Here is an 18,256-nt window from a genome sequence, read left to right as displayed (position 1 = left end):
AGCACTGGGAGGAATTGGAAGCAATGCGGGGACTGGGAGCACTGGGAGGAATTGGAAGCAATGCGGGGACTGGGAGCACTGGGAGGGATTGGAAGCACTGCGGGGACTAGGAGCACTGGGAGGGATTGGAAGCAATGCGGGGACTGGGAGCACTGGGAGGGATTGGAAGCAATGCGGGGACTGGGAGCACTGGGAGGGAGACAGGGCACTGGGGAAAAGACTGGAAGGGGAACTGGAAGAACTAGGGGAGACTGAGGGCACAGGGGACTGGGAGAACTGAAAGGGACTGGGAGCACTGGAGGGAGGCTGGGAAGACTGGGCACATTGGGAGCTGACAGCACCGGGCAGCGGGGAAACCACTGGGAGCATCTGGGAGGACTGGGAATGCTGGAGGAAGATTCAGAGCACTGTGAGGACCGGGAGTACCAGGGAAGACTGGGACTCGGGATTGGGAGCACTGGAAGAACTGGTGGCACTGGAAGGACTGGTGCCACCAGGATAATAAGGGACTGTAGCACTGGAGGCCTGGAATGAGCTCAGAGCGCTGGGATCGAGTTAGCAGTGCTGGGAAGAGGGGGCTGGGAGCACCGGGCCTTGGGGTGACACGGGGAGGGGACAGTGACCCCGCCACCCTTGCAGCACGACGTGGAGCTGACAGACCCGCGTGGCCGCACGCCCCTGGAGCTGGCCGTGTCCCTGGGCCACCTGGAGTCGGTGCGGGTGCTGCTGCGGCACAACGCCAACGTGGGCCGGGAGAACGCCAACGGATGGACAGGTACAGGGCCACCACGGGGACTTGGGGACACCGTCCAGGGGCGTGGGTGGCCCCCAGCTGACAGCGCCCCGTGTCCCCAGTGCTGCAGGAGGCGGTGAGCACAGGGGACCCCGAGATGGTGCAGCTGGTGCTCCAGTACCGCGATTACCAGCGGGCGACGCGGCGGCTCGCTGGAATCCCCGAGCTGCTCAGCAAACTGCGGCGGGTACGGCCCCCAGAACTGTGCCCTGCGCCCCCAAACTTCCCCAGGGATACCCACTGGTCCCATCCCACCCTGGGGACCTCCCCCACATTGCCCGGTGACAAGATCCCCATCCCTTTGCTCAAGACTCCCCACCTCTCCAGGGACTCCAGCAGGGACTCCCTAAGTCTCCTCAGAACCCCTTGTCTCCTCCACGATCCTACTGTTTCCCCAGGGATGCCCTGCCTGCCCAACCCCACATCCCCAGATCCCCCTGATCCCCATCCAGGACCCCAATAGGGACCCCCATCCCTGCTCATCAGCTCCCCAGTAATCTGAGAAGGGACTCCCAGTTCTCCCCAAAAGCTGTCATTGACCCCATTTGTTCCCTGCTTATTCTTCTCGTCTGGGACCCRCTGTTTATCCTTCCCTGCAAACCTGCACTAATGACCCCCATCTCTGATCCCCCTGACCCCCACCCAGGACCCCAAAAGTGACCMCTATCCCTGCTCCAGAGACTCCCCAGTGACCCCAGCAGGGAGCCCCCCCAGCCATCCCACACATCCCCCACCACACTCCTCATCCCTTCCAGGCATCTGACTTCTACGTGGAGATGAAGTGGGAGTTCACAAGCTGGGGTGAGCGTGGCCGGGCTGGGTTGGAGGAGGGGTCACCGGGAGCCCCCTGGCCAYGAGGCTGAGGGGTCTGTGTGCCCGCAGTGCCCCTGGTGTCCAAGGTGTGTCCCAGTGACGTGTACCGMGTGTGGAAGCGCGGCGAGAGCCTGCGGGTGGACACCACCCTGCTGGGCTTTGAGCACATGACGTGGCAGCGCGGCCGCCGCAGCTACATCTTCAAGGGGGAAGGTCAGCTCCAACACCCCCGGAACCCTCCGGGACCCTTACAGCACCCCAAAACCCCTATRCACCATAAGTACACCCCTGTAAGGACCTATCTGGACACCCTGGGGGCCCTCCAGTCACCATCAGCAGCCCCAGATCCCCTGCACTATAAATCTCAGATCCTGTAGAGGAACCCCCAGGGATCCCAGTCCCCTCTCCTTAGGGGAACACCTCAGTCCTTACATGTACCAGGGACTCCCAGTTCCCCAGATCCTCCCTCCAGATTCCWGATCTCCCCACGGAGACCCCAGTTCCCCCTTCCTGAGGGGGCAGCCTCAACCCCTACATGTACCAGGGACTGAAGTCCCCTCGAGTGACCCCCAGTTACCCAGATTCTCTGTAGTGACTCCATGGGGACCCCAATTCTTCCTTCCTGAGGGCACGCCCCTAATGCCCTCACACCCCCCCCTAGTCCCCAGTGCCCCCCAGGCTGGCAGTGTCACAGGGTGCTGACCCTGCTGGTGTCCCCACGCAGACGAGGGGGCCGTGGTGATGGAGGTGGACCACGACAAGCAGGTGGTGTACACGGAGACGCTGGCGCTGGCCCTGCACGAGCCCGAGCTGCTGCTGGCGGCCATGCAGCCCACTGAGGAGCACGTGGCCGGCCGGCTCACCTCRCCCATCGTCTCCACACACCTGGACACCCGGAATATCGCCTTCGAGAGGTGGGAAAGGGCTGGGAAGGGTGGCGCTCAGCAGGAAGGGGCCGTGYGAGGGGGAGGTGCGGGTGAAGGGGAAGGAAATGCTGGTGCAAGAGGGTGATCTGAGGCCTCCCTGCTCCMCCAGGAACAAGTCTGGGATCTGGGGCTGGCGCTCGGAGAAGATGGAGATGGTCAGCGGCTACGAGGCCAAGGTGGGCACGGACAGGGGGGAATGCTGGGGACTCCCCATAGTGCAGCGGGGCTGACAGTGTCCCCACACAGGTGTACAGCGCCAGCAACGTGGAGCTGGTCACCAAGACCAGGACGGAGCATCTCTCTGACCAGGACAAGTCACGCAGCAAAGGTCAGCCAGTCAGGGCCTGTCCATGGTGGGAGCACGCCACTCTTCCTGGGTGGGACACGTGTGAGGCATGGCACAGTGGGTGTGGGGTGCTCTGGGTGTGGGGTGAGTGACTCTGGTCAGACTCTGGGACTCTGAGTGTGTGTGAGACTTGGGACACTGGCAATAACATGTGACAGACGTGGGACAGCATGCAGGGTGTCACCCATGAGGGATGTGACCCATGACAGCCCTGGGAGTCCCTCCCACTGCCCACACCTCACCCCTCTCCTCCCTCAGGCTCCAAGACCCCCTTCCATTCCTTCCTGGGCATCGCACAGCAGCATGGCACCCACAACGGGGTGAGTGGCCATCCCTGGGGTCCCTGGGGAAACTGGGGATCCCCAGAGGGGCTGAGYGGTGCTGTTATCCCTTCAGGCACCTGTCCTGCAGGCTGCCAGCCCCACCAACCCCACAGCCATCACCCCCGAGGAGTACTTTGACCCCCACTTCGACCTGGAGACCCGCAACATCGGGCGCCCCATCGAGATGTCCAGCAAGGTGCAGAGGTGAGGCCACCACCCCAAGGGGATGAGGTCAGGAACCAGGAGGTGGTGACAGGGTCCTGGGGATGTGGCACTGGGTGTCAGGACTTACAGGGGTGGAGATGGGGCCCCAGGGGACAGGACACCAAGTGACAGGAGACCTGGGGATGGTGCTGGGTCCCAGGGCAGTGACAGTGAGGCAGTGATGGGATGCCAGGGCAGTGGCACCAAGGGGGGGTGACAGGATCCTTGAGGCCGTGTCACTGGGAGTGATGCTGGGGTATGGTGCTGGGGTATGGTGGCACTGGGGTGGCCCCACTGGGTCCCCGTGCCCATGACSGTGCCCGGGCAGGTTCAAGGCGACGCTGTGGCTGTGCGAGCAGCACCCGCTGTCACTGGCTGAGCAGGTGACGCCCATCATCGACCTCATGGCCATCTCCAAYGCCCACTTCGCCAAACTGCGCGACTTCATCACCCTCAAGCTGCCCCCTGGCTTCCCCGTCAAGATTGGTGAGGGGGCGGGGCTTMATTTGGGGCGGGATTAATTAGATGCCGGTCTTAATTGGGGCCTTAATTGACCCCTGTRCCCGCAGAGATCCCCCTGTTCCACGTGCTCAACGCCCGCATCACCTTCAGCAACCTTTGTGGGTGCGACCAGCCCCTGGGTTCCGTGCGGATCTGTGCCCCCCAGGAGTCCCCTGGCGCCAACCCCGCTGGCACCCAGCCCTCTGGGCCCAGAGGTGAGGCTGGGAGGGCCAGGAGGGACCGGGAGGTGCCGGGATTCCATGGACACAGAGTGGCGTGGGCATGGGCGGTGTGGGGTGATGGGTACAGAGTGGCTGTGGCTGTGGGGTGATGTGGGGTGCCATGGAGTCCTGTGGGCACAATGTACCGTGCGTGTGGCGTGCCATGGGACACGGCGAGGTGCTGCGGGGACACTCGAGGGTGCTGAGGGTTCCCCATGCGCGGCAGCGTGGCCATTCCCGTGCGAGGTGGAGGCGGGCGTGTTCGAGGTGCCGGCGGGGTACACGGTGCTGGGCGCGGGGCGCAGCGAGCCCCTGCGGGACGAGGACGACGACCTGCTGCAGTTCGCCATCCAGCAGAGCCTGCTGGACGCCGGCACCGAGACCGACCAGGTACGGCCGCACCCGCCTCACCTGGACACGCCCTCCGTGCACCTGGACACGCCCCTCACCTGTGGCCACGCCCCACAGGTGACCATCTGGGAGGCGCTGACCAACACCCGCCCCGGCACAGAGCTGCCGCCCTACGACGAGGACCTGCAGCTGGAAAGGTGAGGTTCCATCCCTGGGGGTGTGGCCTGGGGTGCCACACCCACCTTACCTGGGTGGGGCTGAGGTGGGAGGGGCAGGGGTTAAAGGTGTCAGGGTGGGGCAGGTGCAGGGTCCAGGGGGTGCAGCTTATAGGGGCAGGGCTTAAAGGGGTCAAGATGTGGCCAGGGGAGGTGCTGAAGGGGAGGAGCTTCTTGCTACCCAAAGGCTGTGGTCATAATGGGCTAACTGCAGGTGTGGGTGTGGCTAGCAGCTGGGTGGGGCATGTGGGGTGGGGCGTGGTTAGCCAGCCTGATTCTGTGACGTCTGTGACGGAGGTGTGGCCACCTGGGGTGGGGCACAGGTGTSCCAGAGAGGGTGTGGCTTCTATGACATGGGCGTGGCCCCTGCTGCTGTCCCCTCTCCAGGGCCCTGCAGGAGAGCATGCTGCTGCAGGCCGGGCCCAGCGCCGAGCCCCCATCCGCCGAGAGCCCCCCTGGCGCGGGCGGCGGGAGCCCCCCGGGCCCCCCCGGCTACGGCAGCTTCGCGGAGCAGCTGCGCCTGGCCATGGCGCTCTCGGAGCGGGAGCAGGAGGAGCGGGAGCGGCGGCGGCGCGAGGAGGACGAGGAGCTCCAGCGCATCCTGCGCCTCTCCCTCACCGAAAAGTAGCGCCCCGGGGCGCTCCACGCCGGCACAGGGACGTCCCGCACGGGGACACGGGTGTCCCATGTGGGGTCACCCCACGCAGGGACGCAGATGTCCAGCGTGGGGACACCCCTTGCAGGGATAGGGACACCCCGCACAGGGGACACCCTGGTGTGGGCAGTGTCCCACACCGGGATGCCCCAGCGCCTCGGGAGCAGCCGGTGGCGGGGTGGCCCCCCCATGATGGGGACCCCCCTGATGTGGGCACAGCCCCTGCACAGGGGGATTTGATCCAGGGATTCTCCTACCCCCGGGACCCCCAATCCAGGGCTCTTCTCCCACCAGGCTCAAACCCAGCCGAGGGACCCTTACCTGGGGATGCCCCTATGCCCAGGACCCCTCCCTAGAGACCCCCCCTCCTCTTTGGTGTTGTACCGTGACCCCACGGGGGGCAGGGCGGACCCAGGGGATGCAGGTGACCCCTATTTTAAGGCACTCCAGTGTGGGGGGGCTGCCAGGGGACCCCCAGGCCTCATCCCTCGGGGCAGTGGGGGGGCAGGGGAGCCCCGAATGTCTGTACATATACATATACATATATATATATATATATATACACACGTGTGTCTGTGCGTGGGGCGTGATGGGCGCAGTGTCCTGGGATGGAGCCTGGGAAAAGGGGTGGATCCTGCATGTAGGGTGGGGCTCAGGTGATGGGGATCATCCAGTAAGCGTGCGGGCAGCACTAGTGGGGTGCTCCTCTTCAGCTCTCCCCAAATCTGGCCSTGTGCCCCCATTCCTGGCCCAAGGATTGATTTATTTCAGTTACATTACTTGGGAAAAGACCTGGGCCCAGAGAGGGGGAATTTGGGTGGGGACCCATGGGGTGACAAGGGATTCTTTGGGGGTAGCCTGCCGGGGMCACTCAGGGCATTCCCACCTGATGAAACATGGGGTGTCCCAGATACTGGGGACCCTCCGGGGGTTCACACTTTCTTGGKTCGGTGTCACATGTTCTGGGGAGCCGGCAGCGGGTCCCAAGTACCAGACACCCTCAGGGGATTCTCATACTCCGAGAAGCTGGGGGTGTCCCAAGTGCTGGAGTGTGAATCCTGCCTTGTCCACATGGACGTGGGTCCCGGCTAATCCCTGAGGGGGCTCCGGGCCACCGGGGAGGTCCCGCTCTGACGGAGGGTGGTCTGAGGGTTCCGGCTGCCGTGTTTCCCTGGCTGGGGGGCGGGGGAGGCCATGCCATGCCCGGGGCAGTGCCCGCTCCCGCTCCCGTTCCCGTTCCCGTCCGGGCGGGGCAGCGGCGGCGCTTCCTGGTGCGGGGGGGCGGCGCGGCGGGGCATGGCGCTGGTGACGGTGCGGCGGGCGGGGAGCTCCGCCGGGGGCCCCGCGGTGAGTGCGGCACCGGAACGAACCGGGACGGGACATCCCGGCGGGACGGGCCGGGGGRCGGGCCGGTGGTCCCGGAGTCCCGGGAGGTCCCGGTGCGGGCTGGCACGGGGGCTCTCGGCGGAGTACGGGCTGTCCCAGAGCCGTGGGGGCTCCCGGTGCCGGGTACGGGATGGGCCGGGGGCTCCCGGTGCTTCTGTGGGTCCCGGTGCCCCGGGAGGATGGGGCGGTCCGGGGGATCCCGGTGTGGGGAGTAGGGGCTGTCCCGAGGTTTCTCGGTGCCCCGGGGGTTCCCGGCGCTCCGGAAGGTCCCAGTGCGGAAGATCCCGTTGTCCCGGGGGTTCCAGCGCGGAGGTGGAAGGGGGAAGGTTGCTCTGGCCGCTCCCGGTGCGGGGTTATCCCAGGGGATTCCGATGGGACTTTACCGGGAGTTTGCTGGGAGCCGAGTTGCCCTTGGCACGCATTGGAGTTTCCTCTGCTCCCGGCTCAGGAGCACATAGTTAAGGGAGGTATATGGGGTGTGGAAGGGAGGGCTGTCGTCCCAAGTTGCTCACCACTTTCCCTGCTGTTCCAGTGTCCCCCAGTGTTCTCCCCCCGCTTCCAGTAACCACTGAGCCTTTTCTGGRTGCTCCTCCCAGGCCCCCGCTTCCAGCACTTCCACCCAAACAGGGGTGGGGGACACAGGGATAGGAACCTCCTGCCATCCCAAGGGGTGTCCCCATGGATCCATCTCCCCAGTGGGACCCCCAAAGAGCCCCCATGTTCCCTGTTGGGCCCTCACTGTTTGGTGGTGGGGGKTTAGGGGTTCACTGGACTGTGGTATCTGTGCTGGGATTCCTGAGCCTGGTCCATGCCCCACGGTCACACTCACCCCAGGAACTGTCCCCCAATTTGCAGGAGGAAGATGCTCCCAGACGTGGACAGCTGCAGCGGCGGTGAGAGGGGCTCCAAAGCCCCAGGGTGGAGGACACTGGGGTGGGGAGGGGACACAGGTGCCCACCAGCTCTGTCCCCCATGGGGGGAACATTCTGGGAGTGCCCTGGGTGCTCAGGACCCTCCTGCTCCCCAGGCAGAGCTTTGTCATGGTCAAGGGGGCGGCACGGCTGCTGCCTGCAGAGGAGCCCTTCCCAGCTGAGCCCCCTCCGATCGAGCCAGCCCCGGCTGAGCCCCCCACGGTTGAGGCCTCCAGCCAGGCCCCAGGACAGCAGGAGCRGCACCTGCACCTCATGATGCAGCTGCTGCGCCCCCAGGATGCCATCCGGCTGGTAGGGCATGGATCCCCTCTCCGGGAACTTGAGGGTGGCATGGGAACATGGAAAGAGATGGATGGGGACAGCAATGGGGACAGGATGGTGATGGGATATGGATGGGGACAAGATGGGGATAGAAAAGGGATGGGACAGGACAGGATGGGCTGGGCTGAGCATGGGGATGAGATGGAATGAAGTTGGGGACAGGATGGGGACAGCATGGGACAGGACAGGATTGGGATGGAAACAGGAACATCGAGGAGGGGTATGGGAATGCAATACGGATGGGACGGGGACAGGGATGGAGCGGGATGTGATGAGGAAGGCGTATGGCCCAGCCTAATGCTCCTCCCTGGTCACTGGGAGCACTGGGAGCACTGGGAGCATTGGGAAGGGCAGATCCCTCCTCCAATACCACCTTTCTGGCAGGCGGTGCGGCTGGAGTCAGCGCGGCCACGGCGGGTGCGGTACCTGCTGGTGGTGCGGCCGGAGGAGCCGGGAGCTGAGGTGGAGACGGCGCTGCTGGGAGTGGATTTCGCCCACGAGGGGTGAGCGGGGCGTGGGGGGGGTCCGGGGGGGCGTCAGCACCCCCTGACCTCTGCCCGYCCCAGGGCCACCCGCTGCACTCTGGGCATGGTGCTGCCCCTCTGGAGCGACACCCAGGTGTTCCTCGACGGTGACGGGTAAGGGTGGGACGGAATTCTGGGCAGTGGGGTGGCTTGGAGAAGTTGGAGTGCCCACCCTGACCCACATGTGTCCCTCTGGTGCCCAGGGGGTTCAGTGTGACATCAGGGGGASAGACCCGCATCTTCAAGCCCATCTCTGTGCAAACCATGTGGTGAGCGAGGCGCGGGTGTGACCGGGGCATGGGGGCAGTGGGCACCACCATGGGCACAGGGGGTCTGGGTTCCATGGTGAGTACAAGGTGGGTTGGGCATTGCCTCAGGGACTGGGGTCATAGGCACTGCCACGGGCAGGGGGCATCTGAGCACTACAACAGGCACGGGGGATGTGGCACTGCAATGGACACAAGKGATGCTGTCACCTTCCTGGGCATGGGGAGGTGGGCACAGGGGTTTTGGGCATCACCACCATAGGCACCACCATGGGCACAGTCAGGATGAAGGGGCTGGGGGGGGTGGGTGGCACCCACACCCTGCGGACAGCCAGTGCAGGGGACACGGCTGTTGGGATGGTGTCGGGGTGGCGGTGGCAGTGCAGGGCTGGCAGGTGCTGTGTGGCAGGGCCGTGCTGCAGGAGCTGCACCGTGCCTGCGAGGACGCGGCCCGGGGCGGGCACATCCCCGGCGGCCCCGCACTGGCCTGGGCCCGCGGCTACGCGGCGGCGCTGGGCTCGGAGCAGAGCTGCCTCAACGAGTGGCTGGCCATGGCCGACCTCGAGTCCGTGCGCCCCTCCTCGCCCACGTCCCTCCGGTAAGCTCCTTGCCGTGCCCCTGCCACGCCCCACGGYCTGCTGGCCAATCGCTGCTGCACCCGGCAGGGCGTGGCCTGGGTGGGRCAGGTGACACCAGTGACAAGGTGTCGCCTGTGCCAGCCCAGCAATGCCGGAGCTGTCGGAACAGGCGGTGCGAGCGCTGCTGCGGGACGTGATGGCCACTGCCGAYCTGGAGAATGTCACCTCCAAGGAGGTGGGTGGCACCAGGCAGGGTGTTCTGGGGAAGGGTAAGGCTGGGCAGAGCCATCCCTCACYCAGGGAGGTGTCCAGGTGCGGGAGGAGCTGGAGCGGCGCACGGGGCACAGCCTGGCCGAGCACAAGGATTTCATCGACAACGAGATGCTGCTGGTGCTGGCGCAGATGGATCGACCTTCCCGGGTCTTCCCGCACCTCTTCCTGGTGGGCAGCAGGGTGGGCGGGGCAGGCGGGGTGGGTGGCAGTGTCACCCCCCCTCACTGCTGTCACCATACAGGGCTCCGAGTGGAACGCGGCCAACCTGGAGGAGCTGCAGCAGAATAGGTGAGCATGGGGTGTCACTGTCATGGAGTGGCACGGGGTCATCATGGGGTGCCACTGGGGTGTCACTGCGTCACCACAGGGTCACCCACATCCTGAACGTGGCACGGGAGATCGACAACTTCTTCCCGGCACTGTTCACGTACATGAACGTGCGTGTGTATGACGAGGAGGCGGCCCAGCTCCTGCCCCACTGGAACGACACCTTCCTCTTCCTGTCCCGTGTCCGGTCAGTGGGCACGGGGGGTGACACCAGCGGGGACATCGGGGGCACAGAGGGGCAGGGGCTGGAGGTGGGGCAGGGGAGACTGAGACATGGGAAGGGGTCTTGATGAATGAGGTGCTGGAATGTGTTGGGAGCTGGGGAGCTCTGGAGCATGAAATCCGTGGGGAAACCAGGGGTCACTGGGAGCTCTGGGGACACTGGGGTGACTGTGGGATGCTGGGAGCCCCGAGGACACAGTGTCCTCGAGTGTCCCCCGTGCTGTGGTGCCAGCAGTGGGTGTCACAGGGCGGCGGGGGGCCGAGCACTGGTGCACTGCCGGATGGGGCTGAGCCGCTCGGCCGCCACGGTGCTGGCCTACGCCATGAAGGAGTTCGGCTGGTCCCTGGAGCGGGCACTGCGGCATGTCCGGCACTGCCGGCCCGACGTCCTGCCCAACCCCGGCTTCATGCGCCAGCTCGACTTCTACCAGGGCATCCTCAATGCCAGGTGGGTGGGGCAAATGGGTGGGACAGGTGGGTGGGGCAGGTGGGTGGGGTCAGGTGGGTGGGGTCTGCCTCTGTGGGATGAGAGGGTGGGACCTGTTGTGGCCCTTAGTGCAGAGTGGGTGGGCTTCTATGGCCATGCCCTGGCAGATAGGTATGAATGCTGTGGGGGAAGAGCCTATGGGAGCCCCACCCTGCCCCTGAAGGGGTGTGGGTCTGGGGGGCATGGCCGTGCTGAGTGGCAGGTCTGTGGCAGCCGGCACAGCAGCCTGTGGGAGCCCCGGGCGGCTGAGCAGGCAACACACGCTGAGGAGGACATCGTGAGGGACACGAGTGGCCTRTCCCCGCTGTCCTCGCCGCTGGTGTCCCCACAACCCCTTGAGGAGGAGGCAGCTAGCGGGGGGCTGCTGGGGGCCTCCCCGCGGCCCCGCATATCCCTGTGCGCCGTCATGCGGAGCATCAGCCTGCTGGAGTCCCCTGAACCCCCCGAGCTGCTGGGGGACCCTCTGGCCGGGGAGGTGAGTGGCAGCTGCGGTGGGACGCGGGGTGTGGCCGCTGGGTGACAGCAGCATAGGATGACCCTGCCGTGCCCCCGCAGGTGTTTGAGGCCGTGGAGGGAGCAGGAGGTCCCTCGCCGAGGTCACGACCCTCGTCCCGCCCGCGGGGGGTGGTGCGCCAGGCCAGCCTGGATGGCGGCCCTGCCCCCTTCGGTGACCACACCCATACTGACAGCCACGCCCAGTGCCACACCCAGGTGCCTGACCRCGCCCACGCTGATGAACCCACCCCCTAATTTGTGGGGGGCATAGGGCAGAGCCCCTTCGCTTCCATGGCAGCACGGCGACGGAGCGGGGCCTACGGCTGGAGGCGCGGCCAGCGCCCCGCGCTCACTCTGGGGGTGGGAGGTACCTCTGCCTCAGCCCCCCACGCACAGACCTCCGACACCGCTCCTGCACTGGCAATAAAGTGTAGAAATGGCAGCCCCTGATGGCTTTGTGCGGTGGGGTGCCGTCAGCAGGGACCGGAGCGAACGCTTTGAAGGCTGAGGGAGGCAGGCGAGCACTGGACCCGGCGGCGCCATGTTGTGCGGCGCGGCGGGAACTACAACTCCCGGCAGCCCTTGAGCGGGAATACGCCACTTCCGGGTTGCCAAGGCAACCGTTGCGGCCTAGGCCCGGACTGGAGCCTGGGCTGGAATTGGTGCTGGAATTGGGGCTGGAATTGGTGCTGGAATTGGGGCTGGAATTGGTGCTGGAATTGGGGCTGGGATTGGGGCTGGGATTGGTGCTGGAAGCGGGACCAAGGAGTGAAGTGGGCAAACAGTCCGTAGCCTGCTGTGATCGTGGCAGTGGGGCAGGCCAGGCACCGCACCACCACCCTCTATCATGGTATCATCCTCTTGCCACCATGGCATCCCCTTGTGTCGTGTCACCCCTGACCAAMRGGACACCTTCCACTAGCCCAAGCTGCTCCAAGCCCCACCCAGCCCGGCCTGGAACACCTCCAGGTTAGAGCACCCACAGCTCTTCTGGATAACCTACGCCAGGGCCTCACCACCCTCACAGGGAGGAATTTCTTCCCAAAATCTCACCTAAACCCACTTCACCAGGGAAGGAGGTTCCTGAGGAACTGTCCCTGAGGCTGTGGSTGTCCATCTCCTTGGGCTGTTCCTATGGCTGGAGCCATCCCAGACACTTCCCCCTTTCCTGGGACAGATACCTGGGCCTGACCCTCTGCCAAGGAAGGAGCATGGGAATCTCCCTCCTTCTTCCCACCAGGAGGGAACAACCCTAGGCTGGCTGGGTGTGGGGTACTTATTTTTGGGGGTGAGGTACTTATATTTTGGGGTACTTATATTTAAACACCTCCATTGGTGCCCAGCAGAGGAATCGTGTTCCTGTGGAAAATACCCAAGGCACTGAAGTTCCGACACTGGGACAAGATCCAGCCAGATAAGGCAACCCAGAGGGCTGTGGGATGGGGGCTGTGAGTGGTCCCCCACCCATCCCACTCCCACCTTATCCTGGGTTAGTGCCGGCTCCAACGCTCCATTGCAGCCTTGGGATAGAAACGATTGATTTTATTGATGAAGCAACAGAAAAAGCTGGTGAATGAAGACATCATTAACCTGAATAATTAACAGACACATCCTGTTATTTATGACTCTGCACACAGCAAAGGTGCTAATTAAGGCTATTAAATATACAAATCCCACAGGACACTCACCCTTCCCACCCCACAACATCACCACAAACCACAGCCATATCCCTCATCCCCCCATGCTCACTTTCACCTGATTTTATATGTGATCCTCAATTTTTCTCCCCCCCATTTCTGGGGGGGGAAATCCCATCTCCTTTTCTCCACCCAAGAATTGATTTTTCACCCTGCGTCCCAGTTGGGTGGCATTAAACTCTGTGACTGGACACCCTGCGTGGCTCTTTTTTTGGAGCCATCCCGTGCCCCCCGCCCTCCCCAGAGAGCACACAGCACCCCTTCCTTCGCTCACACCAGCTTTAATCCGCCCGGTGTCCCTGGAATGGGGTCTGGGGGTGTCGGGAACGGTCCCACCCCATTCCCTCGGCGCGGCGGCTCAGRGGATCAGAGCTCGTACTCATGCCAGAGGCTGCGGGGGCACAACGCGGGTCAGCGGGGAGGGCGGGGGGCACCGGGAGAAGCTGCCCTGTGCCCCCATCCCACACCCACCTGTAGGTGACATCAGGGTTGTCCCGGTGCTCCAGGAGGGCGTCACGGATGGAGCCGGGGGGGCTCAGCCCCAACTCTTGTGCCCGCTCCCAGCGCTGAAGGCGGGTGATCCCTGCGGGATACCGGGAGGGTGAGCGGGGCCGGGAGAGCCCGGGACYACCGGGACACCCGGGACAACCGGGGGAACTGGGAGAACTGGGATTTCCGCGGGCGCTCACCGGTGCAGGGTCCGAATTCCCAGGAGAGGTCGAAGCGCCGCAGCATCTCCAGGAGCGCCGGGTCCGGAGCGGCCTGCGAGGGAGGGTGGGGACAGTCCCGCACGTTCACCTGCACCTTGTCCTTGTCCTTCTTGTCCTTCTTGTCCTTGAGCCTGCCCGGGGGCCGCCCCGGGCCCCGCCGCCGCCGCCGCGGGAAGGAGTCGGTGATGCGCCGGGCTTGTTCCATGGCCCTGCGCGACATGGAGCTGGCACGGSCACAGCGCTACCGGGAACCGGGCGGGACCCGCCGCTACCGGGAACCCGCAGGGACCCGCCCCTGYCCGTGGCCGGGCGGAAGCGGCGGGGCCGGACTGGGGAACCGGCCACGGGCACCGTCGGCCGCTCCCGCTGTCACGGTGGTCCCGGTCCCCCCTCCCCCTGAGTGTCCCCCGCACCCGCCGCGTTATCACCCCCGCGGCAGTTCCTGTGGCCCTGAGGGCGTTGTCACCTCCATCTCAGTGTTTGTTCCCTATTACCCCAGCACTGTCGCTCCTGTGACAGTTCCTGTCCCCCTGGGCATTGTCCTGCCCACCACCCTCTGGCACTGTCACCCCTGTGGTTCTCCCTGCCCCTGTCGACATTGCCACCCCCGTGCCAGCATTCCTTATCACCCTGGATACTGTCACCCCCGCTGTCTGTCCCCATCAGTCCCCCAAACCATGACTCACGCTGTGACACAGTCACCCTCTGCCCTGTCCCACTCTGTCCTGTGTGTCACTGTCTGTCCCTCCAGTGCCACCACCCCCAGCTGTGGTGACACTGTCCTGCGTGGGGGGGGTGACACTGCAGGTGCCACCAGTGCAGATTTGCCTGAGGCTTTCAGCCCTCCCCGGGGAAGCCGAGAATAGCTGGGGTGCATGCCCTGGAACAGGGTGACACGTGAGCCGCCAAGCCGTGTCCCTGCTGTAACGGTCAGCGCTGGGGGGACACACAACTCCACAGCAGCCATCAGAGATTCCACACCGCTCTTTAATTTTAAAAGCTTTTTAATTAGCTTTTCCCTGGTGTGGAGAAGGGACAGCAGGGCCTCAGGGCTCGTCCCTGTCCAGGCTGGGATTGTGCAGGATGTAGCGGCAGACCCCGGGCAGGCGCTGGTGGCCCAGCATCTCCTGCAGCTGCTGCATGGGCCGGTTCGCCAGCGCCGTGTGCCCGAAGGTGGGGAACCCCCGGGCCTGYGCCCGCTGCGCCGCCACCGTCAGTGCCACCTGCATGTGGCCGTGCCGCCGGTGCTCGGGCAGGGTGTAGCTGTGGGTGCCCGTGCCGAAATGATCCGTCAGCACCCATGCGATGGGCTGCCCGCTGCCGTCCTGCAGGCAGACGTGCGGGAAGCGCCCCAAAATCTCGGCCAGGTAGCGCCGGCTGCGGGCGTTCCCCCCGTAGGGCCACGTGTCGTTGAGCAGGTCCACGTGCGAGGGCTGCAGGGAGCCCACCCGCACCCCGGGGGCCAGCCTGGGCGAGGCAGGGGTCAGTGGGGGCTCAGGGGTGTCCCCACGGGGGGACAGGGGTCAGTGGGGGCTCTCACCGGGGCTTGGGCATGGTGCTGGGGTCAGGATGCCAGTAGGAATAGTACTCGACGATGTCCAGTTCTACGCCCTTGCTCCCCGCCAGGTCCTGGGACACTGTGGTCACCCCGTCCTGCAGCCCTGGGGATGGTGATGTCAGGGGGTCCTGCTCCTCCTGCAGCCCGCTACCCCTGTCCCAAACCCCGCTGTGTGACCCCAGTGTACCCCTTAGCATTCCCAGGGGCTACCTGCAACCCCAGCACACAAATCCCTGCTCCCAGKGTGCCCAGTACCCCAATCCCGCTCCCAGCACCCCCAAATCTGACCATAGCACTCCCCAGTACCCCCAAGGACCCACAAATCCAACTGCAATGCCCCCAGTGCTCCTCACCACCCAAACACCCATCCCCAGCATCCCCCAACACCCCCAGTTCCTTCCACCAGTATCTCCCAATGCCCCCAGTTCCTCCCTGCCTCCAACAGCTCCCCCAGTGTCTCACACTCCCAGTGCTGCCTGGCACCCCTCATGGCAAGCCCAGTCTCTCCCCAGGACCCCCCCAAGACCCCCGTGTCCCCAGGCCACCGATGAGGGTGAAGGCGACGTCCCARCGCAGGCACCCAGGGGTCTCCAGCAGCGCCCGGTACGCTCCCAGGTCCCGGTAAAACGCTGTCTGCGTGTTCCAGTAGCCATCGTTCACCGGCACCTGCAGACACCCATGGGTGCCCTGAGCACCGTGTCACACCMTTCCCTTGCAGTGCCCTGTGTCCCCCCAGGCCACCTCTCCACTGGGCCGGGCCAGCACGGCACCAAAATCAGGCCACTTGTCCACCAGCACCTCGAACTGGCCAGGATTGCCCCGAGTGATGTTCAGCACTGCCCCGAAGACCTGGGGGAGAGGGGGGGTCAACAATGAGGGACAAGGAGGGGACAGGTGGGGGGACATGGGGTCAGATGTTGGGTCACAGCTGGGAGGGGTTGTGGGGGCACAGGCGAGGGCAGAGCTGAGGGGAGAGGGGCAGGTGTGGGGGTCAGGGTGACAAAAGGGTCCCTAGTGACACACAGGACCCCATCACTGGGGCAAGAGGTGGGGGTGACACTGGGGTCCCAGCCATGGCACAAAGCAGGGGTGACACTGGGGTCCCTGTTGCAGGGATGAGAGCAGTGTGCCTGTCACTGGGAGGGTGGGGGTGACATTGGGGTCCCCATCATGGCACAGGGCAGGGGTGGCAGCGGGGTCCCCATCACCGGCAGGGCAAGGGGCAGGCTCTTCCTTAGGATCCCCTCCAGGCGCTGCAGCTGGGCTGGGCACGTCAGGATCTGCATGGTCCTGCTGAGAGACCCTCAGTAGCAGGGCGACAGGACAGCCAGGCATGGCCCCTGTCCTTGTCCCCATCCCYRTSCCATCCCAGGCCTGCATAGACCCCAGCTCCTCCAGCACTCACCCTGTAACAATCCTGAGTCTGTGGGTGCCAGGGGGCCCTGGTGTGGCAGTCTGGAGACCGTGAGGTACTCGGTGACAAGGGTTACCACCAGCTGTCACGGGCCAGCAAGCACCCCCTGCCTTGAGGGGCAGTGGGCAGGGTCCATTCTGYTGGACACTGGGCACTGGGCACCGGGCCAGCACCATGGCTGCCTGGGGACGGGTGCTCGGCTGGGACACTCTGGGACATTGCCCCAGYGAGCTGGGAGCTCTGCTGGGACACTGCCCTGGTGCCACCAACGTCCACAGATCCTCGCTGTTACTGCCTGCCCCACTGTCACGGAGCCATGCTGATCCTGAGGTGCCCGGCCCAGCTGCAGCTCCTGGAGGAGACCCTGCGGAAGAGCCTGCCCACCACCCTGCCGGTGACAGGGACCCTGAGGACCCCTCTGTCCCCTCTGCCCTGTCCTGCTGGTGACAGAGTCCTCAGGGACCCCTTGGTTCCCTCCCTTCCACTCTGCCCGTAATGGGGACCCTAGGGACCCCTGTGTCCCTTCACCCTTGCCCTGTCAGGGCTGTTGACTCCCAAGACCCTTCTGTCCCCTCTCCCCTGCTGATGGCACTGTCCCTGGAGACTTCTCTGTCTTCTCTCCCGCTACTGATGGGGACCCTGAGACCCCCTCTGCCTCCCCACATGTCCTGCTGGTGATAGGGACCCTCTGTCCCCTCTCCCCTGCCTTATTTCTCCTTCTCCCTGYTGGTGATGGTACCCCAGGGACTCTGGGGACTCCTCTGTCCCCTCTTCCCTGGCCTGCCAGTGACAACCACCCCGTCCTGCAGGTCCTGGGGACTGTGATGATGGTGGCTAGGGGGAACCCAGCCTCCCACGAGGTGCTGGTGGACTCCTGGCCCCATTTCGGCRTTGTCCTGACCCGCCTGCGGCCAGAGGTGCTGCCCCAGGAGCCCCTGTTGTGGCAGCAGCACCCCATACCCTGGGGGGCAGATGATTGGGGTGCCACCCTCAGCCCCATGTCACCCCTAGGAGCACAGGGACCCCAGGGACTACTACACCAACCAGCTGGCCGTGTTCTACCGGGACGAGGGGGCCCTGCGGGCACTGCTGCGGGGAACCGAGGCGGTGGCTCATGCACGGGCCTTCCAGATAACGGGTAAGGATGGCACTGGGCGGGGACATGGGGACCCTCTGCCTGCTGTGTCCTGCCCAGCTGACAGGGGGTCCCAGGGCTGCAGGAGGGGCTGGAGGAGGCCGTGCAGGAGGTGGCCAGTGCCAGGGGGCTGAAGGTGGAGACGATCCAGTACCGGGTGCTGATGAGCCCTGAGGCCCCCCGGCCCCGCGGGCAGTAAGTGAGGGGCACTGGGGACACGTGGGGCACTGGGGAGGACATGGGCACCAGGGATCCAGTCACACCCCTGGGTGGCACAGAGGGATCTGTCACATTTGTGGGTAGCGCAGGGGGGTCATAGTCACCTCCCTTGGTGGCATGGGGGTCTCTGAACACATTCCTGGGTGGCACAGGGATCACTGGGTGACACGGGTGGGCACACTGAGCACATCCCTGGGTGGCACAGGGATCACTGGGTGACATGGGTGGGTCCACTCAGCACATCCCTGGGTGGCACAGGGATCACTGGGTGACATGGGTGGGCACACTGAGCACATCCCTGGGTGGCACAGTCCCATCCCTAAGTGGCATAGGCATCCCTAATCCCATTCCTGGGTGGCACAGG

The 18,256-nt window shown here is 65.0% G+C and overlaps 5 protein-coding genes across 6 annotated transcripts in view; 3 read left to right on the top strand and 2 right to left on the bottom strand.

Annotated features, from left to right (window-relative positions):
* Positions 1-604: 604 nt before the first annotated feature.
* Positions 605-5,906, top strand: ANKRD13D (ankyrin repeat domain 13D). The gene is made up of 14 exons (XM_057377372.1): positions 605-775; positions 856-980; positions 1,549-1,594; positions 1,676-1,819; positions 2,331-2,520; positions 2,642-2,708; positions 2,779-2,860; positions 3,137-3,198; positions 3,275-3,405; positions 3,734-3,891; positions 3,975-4,121; positions 4,354-4,517; positions 4,596-4,675; positions 5,081-5,906. The coding sequence occupies exons 2-14, from the start codon at positions 891-893 to the stop codon at positions 5,319-5,321; spliced, it is 1,602 nt and encodes a 533-aa protein (XP_057233355.1). The 5' UTR covers positions 605-775; positions 856-890; the 3' UTR covers positions 5,322-5,906.
* Positions 5,907-6,616: 710 nt separating this feature from the next.
* On the top strand, positions 6,617-11,632 carry SSH3 (slingshot protein phosphatase 3). Its single transcript, XM_057377371.1, has 14 exons — positions 6,617-6,695; positions 7,590-7,627; positions 7,762-7,957; positions 8,372-8,490; positions 8,554-8,625; positions 8,715-8,780; positions 9,187-9,375; positions 9,497-9,590; positions 9,668-9,796; positions 9,870-9,916; positions 9,996-10,142; positions 10,425-10,625; positions 10,878-11,139; positions 11,220-11,632. The coding sequence occupies exons 1-14, from the start codon at positions 6,645-6,647 to the stop codon at positions 11,412-11,414; spliced, it is 1,806 nt and encodes a 601-aa protein (XP_057233354.1). The 5' UTR covers positions 6,617-6,644; the 3' UTR covers positions 11,415-11,632.
* A 1,040-nt stretch (positions 11,633-12,672) lies between these two features.
* POLD4 (DNA polymerase delta 4, accessory subunit) lies at positions 12,673-13,937 on the bottom strand. The gene is made up of 3 exons (XM_057377378.1): positions 13,546-13,937; positions 13,328-13,439; positions 12,673-13,247 (listed from the first exon to the last, which is right to left on the bottom strand). The coding sequence occupies exons 1-3, from the start codon at positions 13,784-13,786 to the stop codon at positions 13,223-13,225; spliced, it is 378 nt and encodes a 125-aa protein (XP_057233361.1). The 5' UTR covers positions 13,787-13,937; the 3' UTR covers positions 12,673-13,222.
* A 615-nt stretch (positions 13,938-14,552) lies between these two features.
* On the bottom strand, positions 14,553-16,729 carry LOC130580099 (glycine N-acyltransferase-like protein 3). Its single transcript, XM_057377373.1, has 6 exons — positions 16,530-16,729; positions 16,333-16,414; positions 15,866-15,973; positions 15,670-15,790; positions 15,107-15,227; positions 14,553-15,033 (listed from the first exon to the last, which is right to left on the bottom strand). The coding sequence occupies exons 1-6, from the start codon at positions 16,712-16,714 to the stop codon at positions 14,613-14,615; spliced, it is 1,038 nt and encodes a 345-aa protein (XP_057233356.1). The 5' UTR covers positions 16,715-16,729; the 3' UTR covers positions 14,553-14,612.
* LOC130580100 (glycine N-acyltransferase-like protein 3) overlaps positions 16,713-18,256 on the top strand; it is a 2,856-nt gene continuing 1,312 nt past the window's right edge. The window contains exons 1-4 of one of the 2 annotated variants that reach the window (XM_057377375.1): positions 16,713-16,868; positions 17,348-17,455; positions 17,550-17,676; positions 17,751-17,868. In XM_057377375.1, coding sequence (XP_057233358.1) covers positions 16,713-16,868; positions 17,348-17,455; positions 17,550-17,676; positions 17,751-17,868 — 509 coding nt within the window. Of the gene's footprint in view, positions 16,933-17,347; positions 17,456-17,549; positions 17,677-17,750; positions 17,869-18,256 lie in introns of both variants that reach the window. The other variant, XM_057377376.1, reaches the window with a different exon arrangement.

This window comes from Malurus melanocephalus, unplaced genomic scaffold (assembly GCF_030028575.1).
Source record: "Malurus melanocephalus ecotype Western Australia unplaced genomic scaffold, MMel_1.1 scaffold_310, whole genome shotgun sequence".
In the NCBI taxonomy this organism is placed as follows: Eukaryota; Metazoa; Chordata; class Aves; order Passeriformes; family Maluridae; genus Malurus; species Malurus melanocephalus.
Note: the sequence above shows the minus strand (reverse complement) of the source record. Positions and strands in the feature narration are given on the sequence as shown.